The sequence below is a fragment of the Argopecten irradians genome, chromosome 8, assembly GCF_041381155.1.
Source record: "Argopecten irradians isolate NY chromosome 8, Ai_NY, whole genome shotgun sequence".
Classification (NCBI taxonomy): domain Eukaryota; kingdom Metazoa; phylum Mollusca; class Bivalvia; order Pectinida; family Pectinidae; genus Argopecten; species Argopecten irradians.
This window is the reverse complement of record NC_091141.1, coordinates 15,089,249-15,109,663: the sequence shown is the minus strand read 5'-3', so window position 1 is coordinate 15,109,663 and position 20,415 is coordinate 15,089,249. Positions and strand designations below refer to the sequence as shown.

Sequence of the window (20,415 nt, the reverse complement as noted above, 5' to 3'; positions counted from 1 at the left end):
CTTTCAGACAAAGCAGTCATTAGGACAGTCATGGTGATTGTTCTTTCAGACAAAGCAGTCATTAGGACAGTCATGGTGATTGTTCTTTCAGACAAACCCATCTTTAGGACAAGCTAGTGTTCAGACAATCTGGAAAAAACAATTCCCATGTTGACCTTCCTTGACATTCAGACTAGACTGTTCGTGGGACAATCTGAAGTTGGCGTCTCCGTGGAACAAGACAGTAGTCTGCTAGATAGTAACAGATGTCGTTTATTAATAATAATAATACATGTTTACGTTCGATTCTATTCTAAATAAAGAGTTACATACATTTTGTATATAATGGTTATGATAATAAAGCGTACTAATCAACCAATAATGAAATTCAACGCTTGACGCTTTGATTAACCTGTATATACATGTATATGATATGAGGCCAGAATTATCATAGACGATTTATACATATTTCATAGTACTAAAGACCTTTTACACCGTGTAAAGAATACATTTTACTTGTTTTTGGCATATACTCCTTAACTAAACCTTATATATACTATTGTCGCGCTGGTTGGTCCACATATATATACACTTTTAATTAGTTTTCATATCCCTGTGTATGATGTTATTTGGTATTGTCGGCTGTATCATGTGTTATGTTTGGGAGTCTATACATTGCATTATAATAGCATTCCTTACCATGGTTTACTAAAATGGCAGTTTCTGCTCTGCGCTCGGAGTGGGACGACTAGTTTACCTGTTGTCAGTACATGTATAATGTGACCGGGGTGTTGCGGCGGTATGCATCGGTAACTCCTAGTCTGGCCCCCTGCTGCGCTATTATTCTTAAAAGAATAGCGCAGAGCGCGCTATTATTCTGAACAATAGTGCAGAGCTATCGAAGCATTCGAAGCAGGTGACCAGACTTTGAGTTCCATTATACACGAAGACACAATATACTACAGTCTCCCAAAACACGTACTTCACTTACACAAGACATCCAAACATACACGGAGGGTCTTCCTTACATGACCTTGACTGTTGATAAGACGTAAATTCAATCAAACAAACAAAACATTTCTTATATATTCTCTCGTTTCTTCCGTGTGGAATGGCAAGCCTTTACGGCGCGCGACTTCTTCGGTCGTTTTCGCGGGAACCGCAAGACCAAACGATCGGTTTTAACATGGTTGGTTTTTGTACAATGTTAGTTGGTCAAGAAAGGTCGTTAGCCTTATAGGCTCCCGTGTTGATGAATTAGTTCTGCTTGTCAGTATATTAAAAGCCCGCACAGCGCGAGGTTAACCGTCGGTGACCATTGGGTCTTGTCAAACTTGTGACCATCATGTCAAATTTGACAGAGCCTACACTTGTATACAAGGGGGTTCCATTGATAACCTCAGTATCCTCATATATATCTAATAAGTTTTAATTCATCGCAATGGCAATTGGTTGTGTCTTTTGTTCCATAATTAAAATATTTTGAATACAATAGAGCGGTCGTCCCACTGGCAGCCTGTACATGTAAAACGTACGCGCGTCAAATGGGATTCTTCAACTCATAAAGATTAGTTTGCGTTACACCACCTAAGATGGCTATGTGTCAGTGTAGAAATAAATGTTAGTAAACAGAACAACACCCAAAATATTATGACAAATCCTTTAACCAACATGGCGTTACGTAAGTTTGTTTACGCGAATGCTGACGTCTATGAGACATAGATTCTGCTGGGGCCATGGATGGTTGATCAGTATTCAATTCAGTTCGACTGTTTAACAATCAAAAATAAAAGGTTAGAAATTTGCGAAAAGCAGATCAATCAACAAAATATCGTTGGATTTGTAACATTTAACAAATTAGATTGTTGCCGTTTTAAAAACAGATTACGTGAGTGTGTCATAGCCGAGTATCGATCGATTTGTAGATGATGACGTAGTATGATGATGACTGTACGAGGCAGCTTTGTGTGATTCAATCATGATATCACAACATTGGAGAAAGGGTTCTTTTAGCTTACTAAACATTAATAAGATTGCATTGATTGATGAAGATTTATAACACGCACTTGTTAGTTATAGAATACGTAAATTAATTGATAGTACGACGACACCCAAAGAAAGGCAAAACCTTAATAAATGAACAATCAATTACAAAACCAAATCAATGGATGAATACACATAAAGACAGTTCGGCATTAACTCATAAACGGATTCAATTAGTACGCTACACCTGCCTATATAATTAGGCTTTTTATTTTTTTTAAAAATAAAAAGTCTAATATACAGGCAGGTTTGGCGGACTAGGGAACAATACGCAAGGACAAAATAGTGACGTCATTCTAGGGAAAAAATTCAACATAACTTGTATGGGTACCATCAGGTAGAGAACATAGATTATATAACAGACGATATCTATAAGCTGTATTAGAAGGACCAATACCTAACGCCGTCGCCAAGTAAAGTCGAAATGTGTGTCATTATTTCACCCAGTATGTTATAATTGTATGCAACGAGAACATTACTAATTAGCAGGTCTCACAGAAAATGTAATCAAACTATCGATCGCAATAAAAAAGGAGAAAAGAAATAAAACCAGTTCAGGCTACTGGCACGATCTGCAGTGACATTTTTACATCCATATTTATATGACAGCAGAAAGCAATACGATAGGGATGAAACCACAAAAAAAAAATAAAATAAAACTGCATCTTTTCAGAAATAAGCTTTTGTAATAGAAAAAAAAAATCATTATTAGATTAAATCAATTCCAGGATATGACGTCATCGTTTGATACTTGCTTATCATATAGGGAAAAACATGTCAATTAAATAACTGACAGTTTAATTATGTTCATAAATAACGAGAAATAAAATATCGTTCATTCCTTTCAATTACATGTAGGCGTACATGTAGGGTACTATATACAGGTAAATATCTTTGTGACTTAGCTGGGCTTCTTGGTTGTCCTATTTCTAATTAATACAACCATTATTTATAAAATAACCTAATATGAAAAGATATGTAGTTTTGTTGGAGACAAAAATCAATAGTAACGTACCGCGTGAACTAAGAATGATGCAACCCCATTAATTTTATGAATGGGAGTCAGAGGCCAATTTAGGGGCCACTAAAGGAGAAATTTAAAACTTACCTGTACGTGGGCGTCAGTTGTATAAAATAACACTATAGATGCAAACACATGCCTATAACATATAAAGAATTTTCTCTGCCTCCCAGTTTGTCTTCATTTGTACTATTTTATATCTCACGACAGCATATACAAACGTGGTTTTGATGTAACCCGTGTTTCAATGACTGCGTGGTCACGGCTTTTAAAAAAATGTTACATTGCATTACCTAATGTGTAACATCCCCTTAATTAAGCAGCGAAGAATATATCTTAAATTCCTTTGGTAGATTAATCAATGTGTTTTTAATGTCCGAAACATGCTGATATTTATAAATATGCAATATATACATGTAATTTAGTAGTATATTACACGCATCTGTATAAGAATTCTAAATAAAACCGGTACATTTACAGCTGTACATGTAATTTTATTTATAAAATATTATGTTATGAACCAATGACGTCCTTGTATGAACTTAAATGTATAAGCTGAATAAAACGTTACTAACCGTTAAATGAGGTGTTAGAAATCTTGTCAGCATATGTATCCGATTAACAGAAACAGTTTTGTATGTTTTCTGATAATATTTTCGATTTTTGGATTTGTTTTTAACCGTTAAAGTTATATTGCTGCATTACACCTACATTTTTCTCTTCTTGTATGGTCATTGATATAAGAAGCAATTTTCCCATTTCAACCACTCAGAAAAAACCCATATGAGCACCTCATCTTGTCGACTCATCAAGCGCCCTCTGGTGGCGGTGTCTGGCTACCGTGTAAACAACGAACGATAGTATTATAACGGCATGGCTGGTGGAAATTCTTCCAATCAAGATGATTTGGAAGTAGGCAACCGAAACAACGAGACTGAAAATGATGCACAGGTAGACCTTCTGGTGAGTGAGATAGGTTAAAGATGATGAAATACCATCGGAAGTGCATACCAACGTGAAACATGGAGGCACACGTGTTTTATGTCCCGATACACGCTTGATTGATTCTGTTTTACGTGTCAACGAGACAGTTTCTCGGTTCTAACTTGACATATACTTAAATACAACGAACCAATAAGTTCTTATTCTTAATAAATAGTAATTTATCTTTAACTTTTATTCAAAGGCCAGAGTAAACATTTCCCTTTCATCGCGGAAGTGTTTCCAATATGCCGTGTTTACATATTGTTAGGTGCAGAAGCAGACTACAATGAAAACGCGGGAAACAAACACGCCATATAAGGTGATGTCTGAATGATCGTTAGTGCAACATAGTAATGTTGTAGTGCTACGATTTGATAAAACTAAACCTAAATGTCGATTTTAATTTAAATAACAAAATAGCATTTTTCTATATCTCGTGAAATTCCAAAGGCATGTAATGTAATGTATTCAGACAGGCCTAGTAATGTTTACAATAATAGTACATTTATTTATACAACTTTATCAAATGGTAGTCTAGTATCATATTATCGTAAATAAATTAACACAATAATATTATATGATGGTGGATTGTAATTTTACATGATGCTTAATGGAAACTGCAAATATCATGCACCTTTGAAATAAAACTAAAAACATCATTGACTAATTTACAGTTCTTATCCATAGACTCTTTTGTTTTTGTTGCTGAAAAATACTGTCCCTCTATTATATTTTCTGTAAGCTTATTTCCTGAAATTCATTTGAGTGAAATTAATGGGTATCTGCTGGTCAGGATAAGACAACTGCATTTTCATAAAACTAGGAGGAATTTTATGTATCTAGATTCTAATGAAAATAATTATTTGTGAGGAATTGTGATTGACGCCACAACTTGTGCCTAAGTAATATTAGTTCAGTTGCTGTTCAATTTTAACAATAAAAGTATGTACTAATTAGGCTAAAATTCAACTTATTTTCTTTTGTGAATTGTAATTGGGCATCAAATTTTCCTTGGACCTGATTATATTTGTAACATAGAAGTATAATAGACTTATTACTACTTCAATGGACTTAATGATCGTAAAATTATTATCAAGTGGAGTTTATAGTCGAATAAAACATGATACGCTGTAGTCTAGTAAAGTTAATTATCACTATTTATCAGATTGAGAATTTTTAACATAAAATGATGGTTTTGTTATATTATAATATCTGAACATATTGGTGTAAATATCTGAAATAAACTGAACAATTGATTGTCTATATAAAACAATCCTCAGAAAAGAAACCAGACAAACAAAGAAACACCTTAGACATCTACCTTTCTTTATTAGACTATTCCAGTGGATGATCCAGTTATGGGACATACCATCTGTTCACAAACAAGGGAAATAACTGCTAGTGACTGTATTTTAATACCAAATAGTTCACACAGATTATATACACTACACTACTTGTACTGTATTGATATTATATATATATATACACTATATGTTGTATTCAATCATAGATTTAGTTTTTAGTGATAATATTGATTATTTCAGGTACATTTGGGACCAAATAAAGGTCCTTTCCCCTAGAGTTATTTTGTTGAATTTTCCCAGTTTTATGTAAATATTTTCCCAAATAAAGACACATAAAGAAACCTATGTAAAATATGTACATGTTTCAAGAGAAATGAAATTTAATATTTTCCCAATTAAAAAGATACAGGCCCTTAAAATGATTGAGTAAGATAATCACAGTTAATCTATATAGCTAGATCCCTTTTATACATGTTATCTGAACATTAGAAGTACATCAGCATATAGTGGCATTTGCAAGATGATTATTTAATTAATATATCAAAGTTTAAGGCTACATTTTGATGATTACCATGGATTCTTCATTTATAATCAATGAAAACAAAACTCATCAGAAAAAATCTGATTTGAATGATTAATTTGAGGTAATGACTTGTAAGATAGTTTTTCTTTAAAATCTTGTGTATCTGATCAGCAATCTGTCTTGGACTGGTTTGCAATTTGCATAAAATCCATGTTACATGTGTATTGTTTTAATAGAACTGTGAGCTACAAAACAATATTATATTGATATGCTGATACAGTAACCTTAGTCTTGTAACTTTGCCAAATGGTAATAATTAATCTGAGTCAATAGTTATAGTTATTGGATCTCTGTGACATATTATATCTTACTACAATGCAATTCATGAATACATGAATTAATTTAGGTATGCCTTCATAGTTTGTTTACTAACAGTTTAAATTCAGACAAGTTTGACTACATGTGGTGGTTTTGGCCAATGTTCAGAATTATCTTGAGTCATTCCATGGAATAGGATCAACGAGAGAACTTGTTGTTCACATTTGATAGCTTAAAAATCGTACAAGATCAATCCTGAATGAAAACAAACCCAGGACATAATCTATATGGTGTTGAAAGGTTGCTTGATCTGAAGATTAGGATAGCAATTGTGAAGTGATCAAGGCCAGGATTAATATAACAGTAATCCTCAGCATAGTGCGAGGACTGTACATGTATGTGTTACATTTTGTCCAAACATATAATTCATGTGGAGTTTTTTTTTCGCCTTGCATGGTCACTGGTCAGTAGTGTATGGTTTCATTTGCCAGATCTTGCCGTCAATACAAGGGGATTTTTCTGGTAACAGCTGCTTTTCTTATAGTGTTCTGTAGGTATTTACATATCTTTTTATTGATTTCTTATGTAGATGTGTCTGTTCTTTTTGGGTTTTATATATTTATTTTCTAATTGTTATTCATAAGTGTGGTTATAAGTGCTTTGTGCCTTACTTGAGACATGTCAGAATACCATAAAGTCCGCACGGCCAGTGATGGGCAAATAGTGACAAATATAAATCCAAACAATTACAAAGACGGGAAAGTGTCTAAACGTAGTATTCCGGATATTGCTGCGGAAATTCCATTGATACCTGAAGCTGAACTGGAGCAGGTGAGCAAGGAGTGCTATCATCCAGATTTATGTAAAACTAATGTGATTTAAATGCAAATCTAGACATTTCAGAAGTTAATTCAAATTCGATTTTGTTTTTAAGGAACTTAAATTATTTTTATAAAACATATAATCTAGACTTATATGATGTTGAATGTAATCTACATATAGAATGCCATAAACATTTTAAAAAGGAAAATCAAATTCGATTTTTTTGAATAATTTTCAACACAATACTTGTCAGTAGACCTTTAATGCAAAAAGAATTAAGCCTATACTAAATTTGAATTTGATAATTGCAGAGTAAAAATTTCTTGAGTTCTTACAAGCCAAGATAAAGATTAATAGATCTATATACTTTACGCATAATTTAAAAACTGAATCCATTTATTAGAATATTTAGCAACAAAATTTGATAACATGTATATATAATATATTATAAAAGTTTTAATTTTAAACCTTGATTCAGCTTGCAGACGTACACAACATGACTATCCTTAATTAAGACCAACACATGACCACTTTTGTGATAGCATTTCAAACCTAAATGGCCTAGTCATACACCAAACTGAACTTAGTTTAAAACTCGGTAGCCTCTCAAGAACCCCTTTTTATGCAAAACTCTTTTTACTACAGATTAATTTTTAGACGTTTTCTATACTGTCAGTTACAGCTTTATAATTTTAAAGGTTTTAAGTATGAAGGGTAGAACTAAGGGATAATATTAAGTTTTAAATGCTAATAATGCTTAAGTTCGCAGTCTTTGATCATTATAAAGTCTTTATTAGTATAATAGTAATAACATACACACTCATATATGTCTTTGGTGAATATCTGGTACCTGGTATTAGTCCATAGAGTAATTACATTGAACATGTATGCTTTTGGTATATAGAATTCTTGGACTTCGGCTTTGTTAAAGCCATGGAAAATCTTAACCATAGGCCTTGGACCATTGTACTTGCCATGCATATAATTCCACGATCAGCTGTCTTTAGTAATCAATACTAATTTAATAAATCTCTCAGTGAATATTATTGTTTCTGAATTTGATTAGATGTCTAAATAAAAAGACATCTAATTGCTATTAATTCCATTATAGATTAACTTTAATATCAAATGCAGTATGTGTATGATGTTGTGTTGTAAACAAAAACATTTCATTGCGTCACTGTATTATTTATTGATCATGATTGCTCTTGTTTATTTCTATTGTCAGCGTCATGCCCTCATCTGTTTTGTGCCAGGTGTTCTCTGTTAGTCATATACTGGGTAAACATTTAACGTAAATAGTATTGATATGAATGTCCATTCATATGTGTATGCCAATCAGTTGCCTGAACTCTGTATGATTATTTGACAGAACCATGTACTATAAGCTGAAGGTAAACATGGTTGAGACCTGCTTTAGAGACTTTCTTTTAATCACCACGAATAGTGCATTATAATCTTGTTATTTATATATGTTATTTTCTTTCTGACTTATTTTTTGACTTGAAGGTCAACTTTCTATTTTCGTCTTTAATTTTCATTGTTTGTAATGGATTTTCTCCACATTGTTTCTACTCCACTAGAAAAAAAGATGCAGATTACTCATTACTCATTGTTAATGCTGCCTCTCTATTGAGTTACCTCTAGGTTAATTTTGGTGGAGAAAGAAAACTGTTATTTATGTCACTGACTTATCTTCTTAATTAGGCAGGAAATCAAAATTGAAACAGAATTATAATAATGAAATATATAAAATGAAAAACAAAAAAATAACAACCCCCCCCCCCAAAAAAAAAAAAAACAACCCCCCCCCCCCCAAAAAAAAAAAAAAAAAAAATGTTTACCTATTTAGTATTAAATAATAGAGCTTCAAACAGATAGCCAGTAATATATAAATATAAAGTATAAAGTACAACCTGTTTCTGTAAGAATTCATTTTTAACTGTTTACAAGACGTAAACAACAACAAATGCAGCATTGCTTGTTTTAGATCTAAGTGTGTTAAACTTTTGTAGCGATGCACTGTTAAATAAAACCATACATATATTCTATGAAGTTGCCAAATCTATTGCAGATATATGTACATATTGGCTATTATTCAACTTAGATAAAGATCTATGCATTGTTAAATATTTTGCGCAATGTTTATGTTCGTACAGGTCACTGCACTGACTTTATTTCAAGCAGGAGACATGTAAATTTTAATGTTTCATTTCAAGGAACAAAGTTAATTGTTCCATTTGAAATTAATTTTACTTTGAATGCTATGAATGCCATTGTTTACATCCAATTATAAAAATTTACAGACAAGGTGTTAAAAGAGGTCAAATGTAAAATTAAAGGAAAATATACTTAAAAAAAAGAAAACCCTCTTACCCCACCAACCTACAAGGCGAGGCAGTACCTACAATGGCAATCAGTCTAGATCTCTAGAATATTAAAAATATTACTAAAATTTGGCTTGATAATGTGTATTTAGACATGTATGTCTGTTTCTAAGTTCTAAGTTTCAAACTAGGGGGAGATAATCTAGTATTATAACTTAGGTTTAGTGGCCAGTCAGGACCTTGCAGTTGTCCTACAAGGGTTTCAAAACTTAGAATTGCAACCCACTCGGCTTTGTGGTCATTGAATGCAAACAGCATTTAAATAAAAAAGTTTCTTGAATTTTCATTCTGTTATTGGATGGATCCCATAATGAGTGTTATAGTGAGAGAATGGCAGTCAAACTAAAGTGCATGTAGATCTATTCCTCAAAGCGTTTATGGACTATAGAATATTAAATTCAGTTTGAAAACTAAATCCTATAATATGCACAGACTTATGAGAATACATATGTAAATTTAATTGGAGCACTTATGTTGTAGAATTTCATAAATTAAATGCTAAGGAATAACATTTATGAAAATACATTGTACATGTACAGGTCTTCAAAAGTATAATTAGCATTTATTCTTGCCAAGCTGTAGGAAGTCATGTTACACATGCCTTACCTATATCATGTTACCAATATGCTCCAACATGGAAATGACAAATTGGCAGATGACCTGTCCATTTTAGTTCAGGAGTAACCCAATGCCAGATCATGATGTAAACTGGTAGAGATGGAATGTAGACCTTTTGTTAAATGATATGGCAAGTTAATTACCTTAGGACACTGACCAGCAAGTAGATCTGCATTTCTGTATCGGGTGACATGTTTTTGTCATAGACACCATACGGTCAGTAATGTTATTTATACTGTTTTTCAGAGAGGCACAGAGAAATATCAGAGTGACTCGGATCCTTCAGCTAACAAGAAGTGGGGAGTAGCTTGGTACAAGCAGGAGTACCCCGACAACATGGAGACAGTGGTAAATATCAATTCAAAAATATTGCCAAAACCTTTTGTCTTTCCTTTTCGTCCTCATTTCTGTAATATAGGATTTGCAAGTGCATAATTATAACACAACTTTTGCATATTTTAAAAGAAATATGGTAAATAAGAATGATCTCCCTTCAAGTTTATCTACAGGTAGTTTAATACATTCAATTGTTGACCGATAAAATCTAGTACATGTATGTTATAAGTGAATTGAATTGACATGCATTCATTCTTAATGTTGTTTGAGACATAGAATTGAAATGAAAATATGCAAACTTGAGATTCAGGTTTTTCTTGTCCCTGAACTTTTAATGTTACTGGTTAATCATATAAATAGAAAATGTGCAATGCACTGTGTCTGCACGATGCAATTTTCACACATATATCTTACAGAAATTGTCATAAATGTCACTACAGCAATTTAACACAAAATTATATAAATCTATGTTCACATGACCATGAAAATTGATAGTAATTATATATATTTCTCTTCCTTTTCTGTATACGGAGTTCACCTTCTTGTAGTGATCAATCCACAAATATTTTTCATGGGTCATTTTCATGTGTATAGCCACAAACAAATTAATGGGTCCTACAGTGTCTAAATACAAACAGAAATAATGTGGATGTGCAGGTAAATTTATCACTGTATTTTACATGAAATGGAATTTCTAAATTTACTAGAATGCATTAATATTAATATGTACCTGATAGCTAGCCATATGTGGCTTCAAGAAGGGACGCTTACATGATTTGTAAAAATTAAACGTGTTTAAGCTGTTGGATAAAAAACGCATTATTAGCTGAATATGCCTTAGTGCCCGAAGCATTTCTGAACTATTAACCATTTAATCTGGTTTGATATCAGTCTTGGAATCCTGCCATTAAGTGCTGTTAAGCTTTGTTTAAATTTAGAACAGGATTTGAATTGACTTGTCACCTGCTGGGGTCATTCTTACTGGACAGGGTTTATGAATGCACATTTATAAGGCTGGCTACTTAATTCTACTGTTAACTTTATATACCCCATGCATCTCCCCAGTATGGAAATGCATTGAGGTGGGGGTAGGTGGGTTGGCGTTAGTTTTGATATCTATCCAGACTCTAGTGCTGTCTAGCTTTGGCATTTATGTCTTATTCATGTTTTACAGATTTTTCAACTTTCAAGTTTTTTTTTTACTCTATGTCATAATCATTCATCATGACTATGCTTAAACATATCTACCGATAGTATAGCAGCAAATTATCGATTTGACTAAAGGAACCCAGTTACACTTGAAAAATTCATTATTCAGTACTACGGTACTTAGAACAATAACTATATTCTTAGATTAAAATGATTAATAAGTAATAGATAAAGCACCCATAGAAGATACATATTTCTACATATAGATATGGAAAGTGCATATGTAACTAGTCAGTTGTTATTGTTTTATTTCTTATTTCTACATACCGTATTAGACTCAATAAGTGCCCAGTACCCTATAAGCACCCCTCCCCCTTTTTGAGGCCTCAATTTCAATTACCCAGGCATAAATAAGTACCAAATTACATAAAACGGCATAGATTTGCAATAATTTTGACTCACTAGCACCCTTTCATTTTTATCAATTTTTTAAGCGCCCTGAGTGGTATTATATGAATGGATATATATGATAAACTTTGATAATGTTAATCTAAAGAACTATAAAACATAAACTGATTTTAGAAATATTCTAATTGTTAAAAAAAACCCAAACACCTGGCAATGTATTATTGTTTATTATTATGTATGCCTTGTTTTCCCATAGAATACAACAGACCCAGAACAGCTTGTACAGGATGTATCCAGTACAGCTGTACTTACTCCCCTTGACGATGACTTAGTTGGTGAGATTCAGGAGATCAAAGATCGAGGAAACTGGACGGGCAGGTTTGATTTCCTCATGTCCCTCCTCGGATACTCTGTTGGACTTGGAAATGTATGGAGATTTCCCTACCTAGCCTACAGCAACGGTGGAGGTAAGAATCTGGCTCTAAGTACTGTATAGCACAGTAAAATAAATCATCATTCTTTCACGTACATTTGATCAAAATCATGGTTTTACATATCAGATTGCAAAAAAAAAGATTCTTGAAAATAATAAACCCCAGTGAATAAGTTTGAAACAGTACATCATGAAATATTACACCCATGAACTATACACTACTTTCGTGAATTTTGCGATAAAGGATATATGTTTTCATAGCGTTTTCATTTCAATTAAACAATATTAAAAAAGGTATGTCCCAATATCAAATTAGTGAGTTTCAATGTACTTGGTAAAAATATTTTCTATTAGAAATACGTAGATTGGGGAAAATTAAAAAGTAAGTCTTTCAAACCTATCCTTTGACGTCAGTAACTAGAAGAGAGGTTATAATATATAATACACAAAATAAAGAAATAAATAAAAAAAAAATAAAGGACATGTGCAGAGCAACAAGGTGTGTTTAAATGCACTTGAACCAGTGTTTGTGTATTGATAATTCAGTTGTTGGCAGTAATCTCTACTAATTAGATTGGGGAAAAAATACCACTTCTTCACATGCAGCATTGCATGTTTGATTAGTTCAATGTACATATGCAATGCTACTTGTTCTGGAATGACAACTCAAACTATGGTATGTTTAAACAGACTGGATTGTTATACATATGTTGTCATATCAATAGATAATAGGGTCCATGTATTTTAAAACATTCCGTGGTCACATGTGAAATGTTTTGCAGTATTAAATTGAGGTTATCTTTAGGACTAAGAGAATTGAAACACAAAAAGGCTTCTTGAGAGCCAAATAAATGAACCATTTATTGATTAGTAATGGTTTTCAAAAGAATCCTGAGATATTGGTTGGTATGTAAATTCTCTAGACTAACAATATTATGGTAATCTGTTATAAACTCAAACATTCACAAGACTTAGAGAGAACAAATTTATGGTGCGTAATAGAAAAGAATGGACATATTTGTCTTGATCTTAAGAGGATAATTGATGGTTTTGTTTTTGAAGTCTAAATTAATTTTGATATAAGTAGACTTAGTTTATAATACTTACCGTGTTCGACCCAATAATTTCTCTGGGCACTTAAAAATTGAAAAAAGATACCGGGCACTTAATAGATCATTTGGACTAATCTGTCATAAAATTATTGCACAAAGTAAGCCATAAATTAATTTGCAAAAAGAAATAGAGTAAAAAAAACTTGATGTTTTCATACTATCAGTCTGAATTCAATTCGAGGCCAGTAAAATCAAGTTGTCAATATAGGGGAGGGATGCTTTTAGGGATGGTGATGCAGCTGGTGCTTATGGGGTCGAATACGGTAAGTCTGTCATAATAGATAACCTTAATGATATTGTTGAGGAGTGTTATTGTTGTGGTTTGATGCCTTTCATTCCATCTGACTGCAGCTGACACATATATTCATGTACAGCTGTTACATCTTCAAGGGAATGTACGGGGGATAGGTATATTGTTAAATATTCCATAAGTTAAAAATCTGAAATCTCCTAAAAATTCAATATATGATAGGAAGTGCAAAATATTTCTTGTCAAAAATCTGATAAAATTTCAATTAATGGTGAAACCTCCATCTTCTACAGTCATGGGTCATATGTCACTTATTAAATCAAGGTGTTCTATATGAGTGTGTGAAATCTGCTAGTGAAATTACAAGTAATTTACCAATTATCAAAAAAAGGTTTGGGCATACATGGTCACTTAGAATGATATATTATTGGTTGCCTAGGGTTGATTGATATTTTTGCTTACACTTTGTAAATTTTTACATAGATTTTACACAGAAATGATGAATGCATATTATTTAAGTAAATAAGTTGTATCATGCTAAAAAAAATTATTACCTTTGCAATCATTGAGATGTTTTCGTGGAAATATACAAAAAATGATGAATTATCAAAAAGAATTTGCCAAATGCAATATTGTTTTATTGAATTAAGTGTGTTTTGACAGCAAGTGCCAATGATTTGATGCTGTTTTTATATGAACATTTTGTTTGAAAGTCTGGTCTGTTACATATAAGTCAGGTGTCATAGTCACGTGAAGAAACATTCATTAGGAGATTCTGTAGTTAGCTAGCTGAAGTGCAGTTAGGTTATCTGGTGATGAATTTTTATATGGCTAGACAGAGATCAATTTCTGCTGACATAAGATTAAACAAACAGGTAAATCATGTTATGGCCTTCCACGATGAAGCCATTCTGCTAACATTTAGAATAAAATTGTATATGAAACAGTTAAAATTATATTAATAACCTTCATAAAGTGGCAATGGATTCTGTTAATGTTGTAATTATTGTAATATCTAAGATATATCATCGCCTTCTGAGGTGTAACTACAGTTCCTTTAAAAAATGAGTTCTATAATTGATATGAATGTCAGCGTCTACAACAACAAGGAATGCAGACGTGATAACAGACTATTATCCAAACTCATCATTAATTATCAGAACAAAATGTAAAGGAAATAAGTAAACAAAGAATAAGAACACACCAAAAGTTGTTTTTCGATGTATTTTATGTGGGTGCCCTGGTATGAATGACCTTTACCCATTAAAGATTTCAGATTAAATAGCTTGAATTTATGTGAATTGATAAAAAATTTCTACTTTCACTGAAAAATGACAAGATTTAGATGTATAGGAAATCAAACTTTTGAAATCATGAGTTAAGATCATTTCATGGATATACTTTCACAATCAAGTCCTATGAAAATACCCAGCTCTTCAGCAATGAAGAGAAAAAAGTACGCTAGTACCAGTACTGGTATGTTTTCTGTCGCAATATTAATTTACTTCTTAATATAATGTATTATTCATGTCAATAGCACTTTACAATTCAAACAAGGAAATACAATATTTGAATACCCCTCCTTGTTTTTAGTTTAAACAGTTTGAGTGGTATTTGTTGAGTCATGGATATGAGAACAACAGGTAAAAGATATTGTGTCATACATAACAGGTGGCGCTACCGATATATATACTGTATTCATTTACAAAACATGAATAGGTCACAAGGTAAATAGCTAAACAGTATTGCATCATGTTATCCAGTCTAAATAGGTTAACTTCAGGTGAAGGATTCCTTGTCTGTTGGTGTTTTTCCAGAATATTTCAGGAATATTTCAAAGGTTGATTTCTGAAAAATTGAAATGCAAATTTGCCAAATTTGAAGAGAAGTTTATAATTACAAAATTTGATTATTATTATTTTTTTTTTTTTTTTTTTTTGCCATTATAATGATTTTTGCCTGTAGTACTACATCCAATAGTAACTTTTTATAAGGGATTCTTAAGTGATCGAGCAGTCCTCAAGAGATTCAATTGTTATCAATTGGTGATTTCATTTACTAATTGGGAACAATATAAGGATATTTGCAGTTGGGAATGGGATAGATATATAGGCAGAGAAAGCACTAAAAATATACATATTGCCTTTGAAAAATCAAATTACTGCATTGAAAAATACAGGTATAGTTAAAAATGCATATGTACATGTACACAGTCCATGGTGCGAGAAAGCAAGCACAGAAAACAGGAATGTTTAGGATAGGGTTATTCTTTTAAAGGATTTTCCGTAATAGTAATCTGGCTAGTGTAGGCCTTTACCTATCAGTGTAGTATGGATGGGTGGATACTAACAAGAGATTACACACAAGACTTCACTACAACAACTAATCTTTTAGGTAGAGTGGGAAGGAACTTCAGTCATATAGTGTGATTTACCAGTCTAATCCAGTAGCTGACAGACATTTAACCACCATAAATGGGAATTCCTACAGTTTTATTCTTTGAATGAGATTTTGACACGAGGGAAGGAATTTACTATTCTGTTGTTAGGGTCTTATCTCTTGACAAACCACAGAATAATACTGCGAATTTCTAAAACAATTATCTGGAACAGAATTTTTTGTAATGGTTGTTATCAATTAAAATCTTAATTAGGCAAGGAATTCAATCATAGAGTTAATTGATCTTTTAAGGTCATGTCCATTTGGAATTAGAAAAACTTTTGTTAGACTAGAAATTTAGAAAAACATTATAGATAATGTAATATTCACTAGGAAAAGATAAGTCATAAGACCAAACCGTGGGGATACGTGCATTTTGATATTTGTTTATCTACATACAATTCATGGATTTGTTTATGAGATCCCATGTAAATGCCAGTTTAGCATAAAGGATATGCATTCTAACCACTTATTATCTTCTGTCTGGTGACATCTGTACTACCTTGGAATATAAACTTGCCTTACGTCTGTGCATTAATTATGTTATCCAATATTAGCATTGTGTTTATCATTTTCTTATCAAGTCTGACGTAAGCATGTGTGTGTATAATATCAGGTCACGTTTGAAACTCGAGAAATGGCAGGTGGAATCTGTTTTGTTGTTAATAAGAAAATCATAACAAACGTGGACGGCCTCTTCTCACTCTGCAGCCTAACTGTGAAAACATCATCACATTAAAAATAAATAACTAGAACATAATTTAAAGGTTACAGTAAACAATGTTGAAAACATAAAATTTACTGGGAAAAAAGTTTAAAAAAAAAAGAAAAAAAGATAGGTATCATTTCTAAAGTAGAACATATCAATAAAAGATTAAAGAAAAATCTATAGGCATCACATTGTGGTAAAATTGTATTACTGAAAATGAAAAGTTAAAGACAAAGATATTGTATTATATTGAAATAGCATATGAAAAACTCTTGGGTGCTAAAGATACATTTTGGATATAATTGTATTAAATGACCCTTAACTGGAATAATTTTATATTAGTTGGTGATACAAAAGTACACCATAATTGAGCAGCACATTGGAAATAGAACCTTTATCATAAAAATGTATGTGTTTAAAGTATAAAGATAACATATGACAAAAAAAATCTTGTTAGCTTTATTGACTATTTTGGACCTCAAACTATATGCCTAGACCATATAGATCAAACTTTCTACATATTCACTTTCCCAGCTGTCAGACCATCTGAAAGAGGTGTTATGGCACAATGACATGTGATGTAATTAACAGTTTTACATCAGTGTTATTGAAGAATTATGCAGCAGTTCACTGTTTGCACGTGAGGGTAATATGTTTTGGTATTGCTAATGTTAATAGATTTGGGGGAGGGGGAGTCTATTTTCAAACACATTCTCTCCCTTGAACTAAACTTGTCCTTGTTGAAAAAAAATTATTTGGTATTGCTAATTTTGAAAAAAAAATATTTGGTATTGCTAATTTTAATGTTAATAGATTTTGGGGAGGGGGGAGTCTATTTTCAAACACATTCTCTCCCTTGAACTTAACTTGTCCTGGTTAAAAAAAAAAATCTTTATCTCGATTTGTTCCAGGAGCATTCCTGTTCCCCTTCATTTTGATGTTGTTGTTACTTGGAATACCTCTCATGTTCATGGAACTGGCATTTGGACAGTTTGCTGCGCTTGGGCCTGCTGTTATCTACGACAGATTCTGTCCACTCTTTCATGGTAAGTGTATTGGTAATAAAACAAAGGTAAACTCTGGATATTTAACAGCATAACTCCCAACAACTTTCTTGGTATAATTGTCACTCCATTGTAGACAAAAATTCTCTCTTATTAGCTCTTATATCATTGTATAAAAAGATGTCTTGTAAGTTTTTATATAGTAAAACACTAATATTAATGACATTTTTAGAAAAATTAAGAAAATGTGATATATTGTTCTTATTAACGTATTCATAAGCAAAATGGGTTGTTTTTCTTCTGATTGGGTCGTATTGCAGAATCTTGCAGCTAGCTGTCCATATTGCAAGTTTCTGCAAGTGGACTACATTGCATCTAAGTTTACCACTAATAACAAAAGATCCTATTAGGACTTATCCAGAAATTACAAGCAATAAACAGATTAAGTGTAGAGAAAACACTAGAGAATCTTTTCTCCCATAATGGACATGGTCATCTTGTGCAGGGATAAAGATATCTATCCTTTTACCAAGGTAAGGAAAACTTACATGCACCAGACAATGATGTGATGTCTCAATTTATGTGGTGCCCATTGTTGAGGACGTCATCAATTTTGATGCATTACAATGTTTCTTTGTTACAATGAAAATTTCATCACCTTTCATTAGATTTTTTTGGAAAAAATAATCAAACAGGGGTCTGTCAGATGGACAGGGACATATCTCAACCCTTTTAAAAGATATTGGTTGTCAACACTCTGTAAGCCTCATGTTGACAAGCCAAACTTTTTCACTCAGGTTGAGATATATCCCTGTCCACTTGACAGACCCATGTTAAATTCAATAGTCTCCAGTAGGCCTTGTAATATTGAGGGGCCAGATTTCAACTAATTGGAAATAGGATTTGCTTGATTATAACCATGGTACTTCCATTTTAATACACTGTTTAGGATGTAGTAAAACCATAGTGTTATTTGTTTCAGGATTGGGATATGGTATGATCACCGTGTCAGCTCTGGTAGCCATTTATTACACCGTCATAATAGGCTGGTGTATTCTGTATCTCTTCCTCTCCTTCACTGCTGAACTACCCTGGGAAAGCTGTGGTGAATGGGCCACACAATGTAAGCACAACTGTATTGCTCTTTCTGTACTCATTCAAATTTTCCACTTGCTACCGGAAGTAAATATGGGCTACTTACTTTGAATATTGAGCAAATACATGTCGCTGCAGAGATCAATTAAATGATGTTTTACGACTGTGTGATGCTTATAACATCGGTAATATGTCCTATATGACCTGTCATGTAGTTAGTTGTATAAACTTGATTGCTGATAGTGCTGAGCATTACTATAACATTGATTCTGATTATACATTTTACTTGTATTTTTTCATGGAACTTATAGCTATAAATGTGATTCTGTTGTAGACTGCTATTCACATGTAGAAGCTGAAGCCTGCCATGCTGTCAATCACAGTGTTTACTACCATCGACAATGCTACAACGCCTCCATGGCCGAGCTACACAACATCACAGAACTTGCCAGAAATCAGACTAGACATGCTCCAGCTCAAGATTTCTTTGAGTAAGAATTGTGTGTCAGATATCTGTAGGGGCTGATTGTTTGTCTCATAATGGCCATGCACTTTCCTAAATGTAAGTTATGGGGGAAAAAAGATAGGTTTTTCCCAAATTATGTAAATTGTCAATTTTAGATATAGCTTGTGAAATTTTTCATTTTGTTCAATGTCAGTGGCTAATCCAGGCTATTGGATTTCATTACGGAACAAAGAATCTTTCTCATCCACCACATGATATTCTTGGATGATTGGGAGGTTTTTATCATATGATATTATTGTAAAACTGTCAATTTTTGATATTTTATTTCACCATGTATTTTCATAAAAGCCAACTTTCAACTAATATAGAAAATATCCTTGTGCCCCTGCATTAAGTAATTAAAGCTAAAAAAAAATCTAAGGTAGTAGACCTTAAAGTTACATTATTACGATTTCCATGCTTTTGCCATGCAATGGTATGGAGGAGAGTGGCATATAGTATGTGTTACATATACCAATGTCATATTCCATCTTGTACGGCCTAGTTCTGCTTTTAAATATGGAGGGGTAGGAATTCATGTCTTGTACTTTTTTCGTTATTGTAAGCAGATGAAACTATGGTCTCATTAATATAGATTTATATTGTTTATTTCAGCATCTATGATATAGCATTGAAATAAAACTTTTGCTTTGACCTGCAGACAAGGTGTGCTCAACATGTCAACTGGTATAGAAGAGATGGGTAATATCCAGTGGAAAATTGCTCTGTGTCTCCTCGCAGCTTGGACCCTGACATTCGCTGCTCTCAGTAAGGGAGTCAAATCTACAGGAAAGGTAGAGTCTTATAAGTAGATAAAGCTAAGTAAATAGAGAAAAATGCCTTTATCTTTATATGTAAAAAAAAATCTTTAGATTATCTACAACTGTTAAAAAAAAAATTCAATGTTGATTCAATTGTATCACTGGACATTTCTAGAATGAAAAAGAATAAAAATAAGATGTCTTTTTGTTTTAAG

At 32.6% G+C, this 20,415-nt stretch overlaps 1 protein-coding gene across 3 annotated transcripts in view; it reads left to right on the top strand.

Moving 5' to 3' along the window:
* The first annotated feature begins 3,845 nt into the window (after positions 1-3,845).
* LOC138329463 (sodium- and chloride-dependent glycine transporter 2-like) overlaps positions 3,846-20,415 on the top strand; it is a 30,369-nt gene continuing 13,799 nt past the window's right edge. The window contains exons 1-7 of one of the 3 annotated variants that reach the window (XM_069276481.1): positions 3,846-4,006; positions 10,246-10,347; positions 12,149-12,359; positions 17,747-17,881; positions 18,822-18,962; positions 19,269-19,425; positions 20,101-20,233. In XM_069276481.1, coding sequence (XP_069132582.1) covers positions 3,917-4,006; positions 10,246-10,347; positions 12,149-12,359; positions 17,747-17,881; positions 18,822-18,962; positions 19,269-19,425; positions 20,101-20,233 — 969 coding nt within the window. In that variant the 5' untranslated portion in view covers positions 3,846-3,916. Of the gene's footprint in view, positions 4,007-6,304; positions 6,568-6,608; positions 7,004-10,245; positions 10,348-12,148; positions 12,360-17,746; positions 17,882-18,821; positions 18,963-19,268; positions 19,426-20,100; positions 20,234-20,415 lie in introns of those variants that run through there. The other 2 variants (XM_069276483.1, XM_069276480.1) reach the window with 2 other exon arrangements.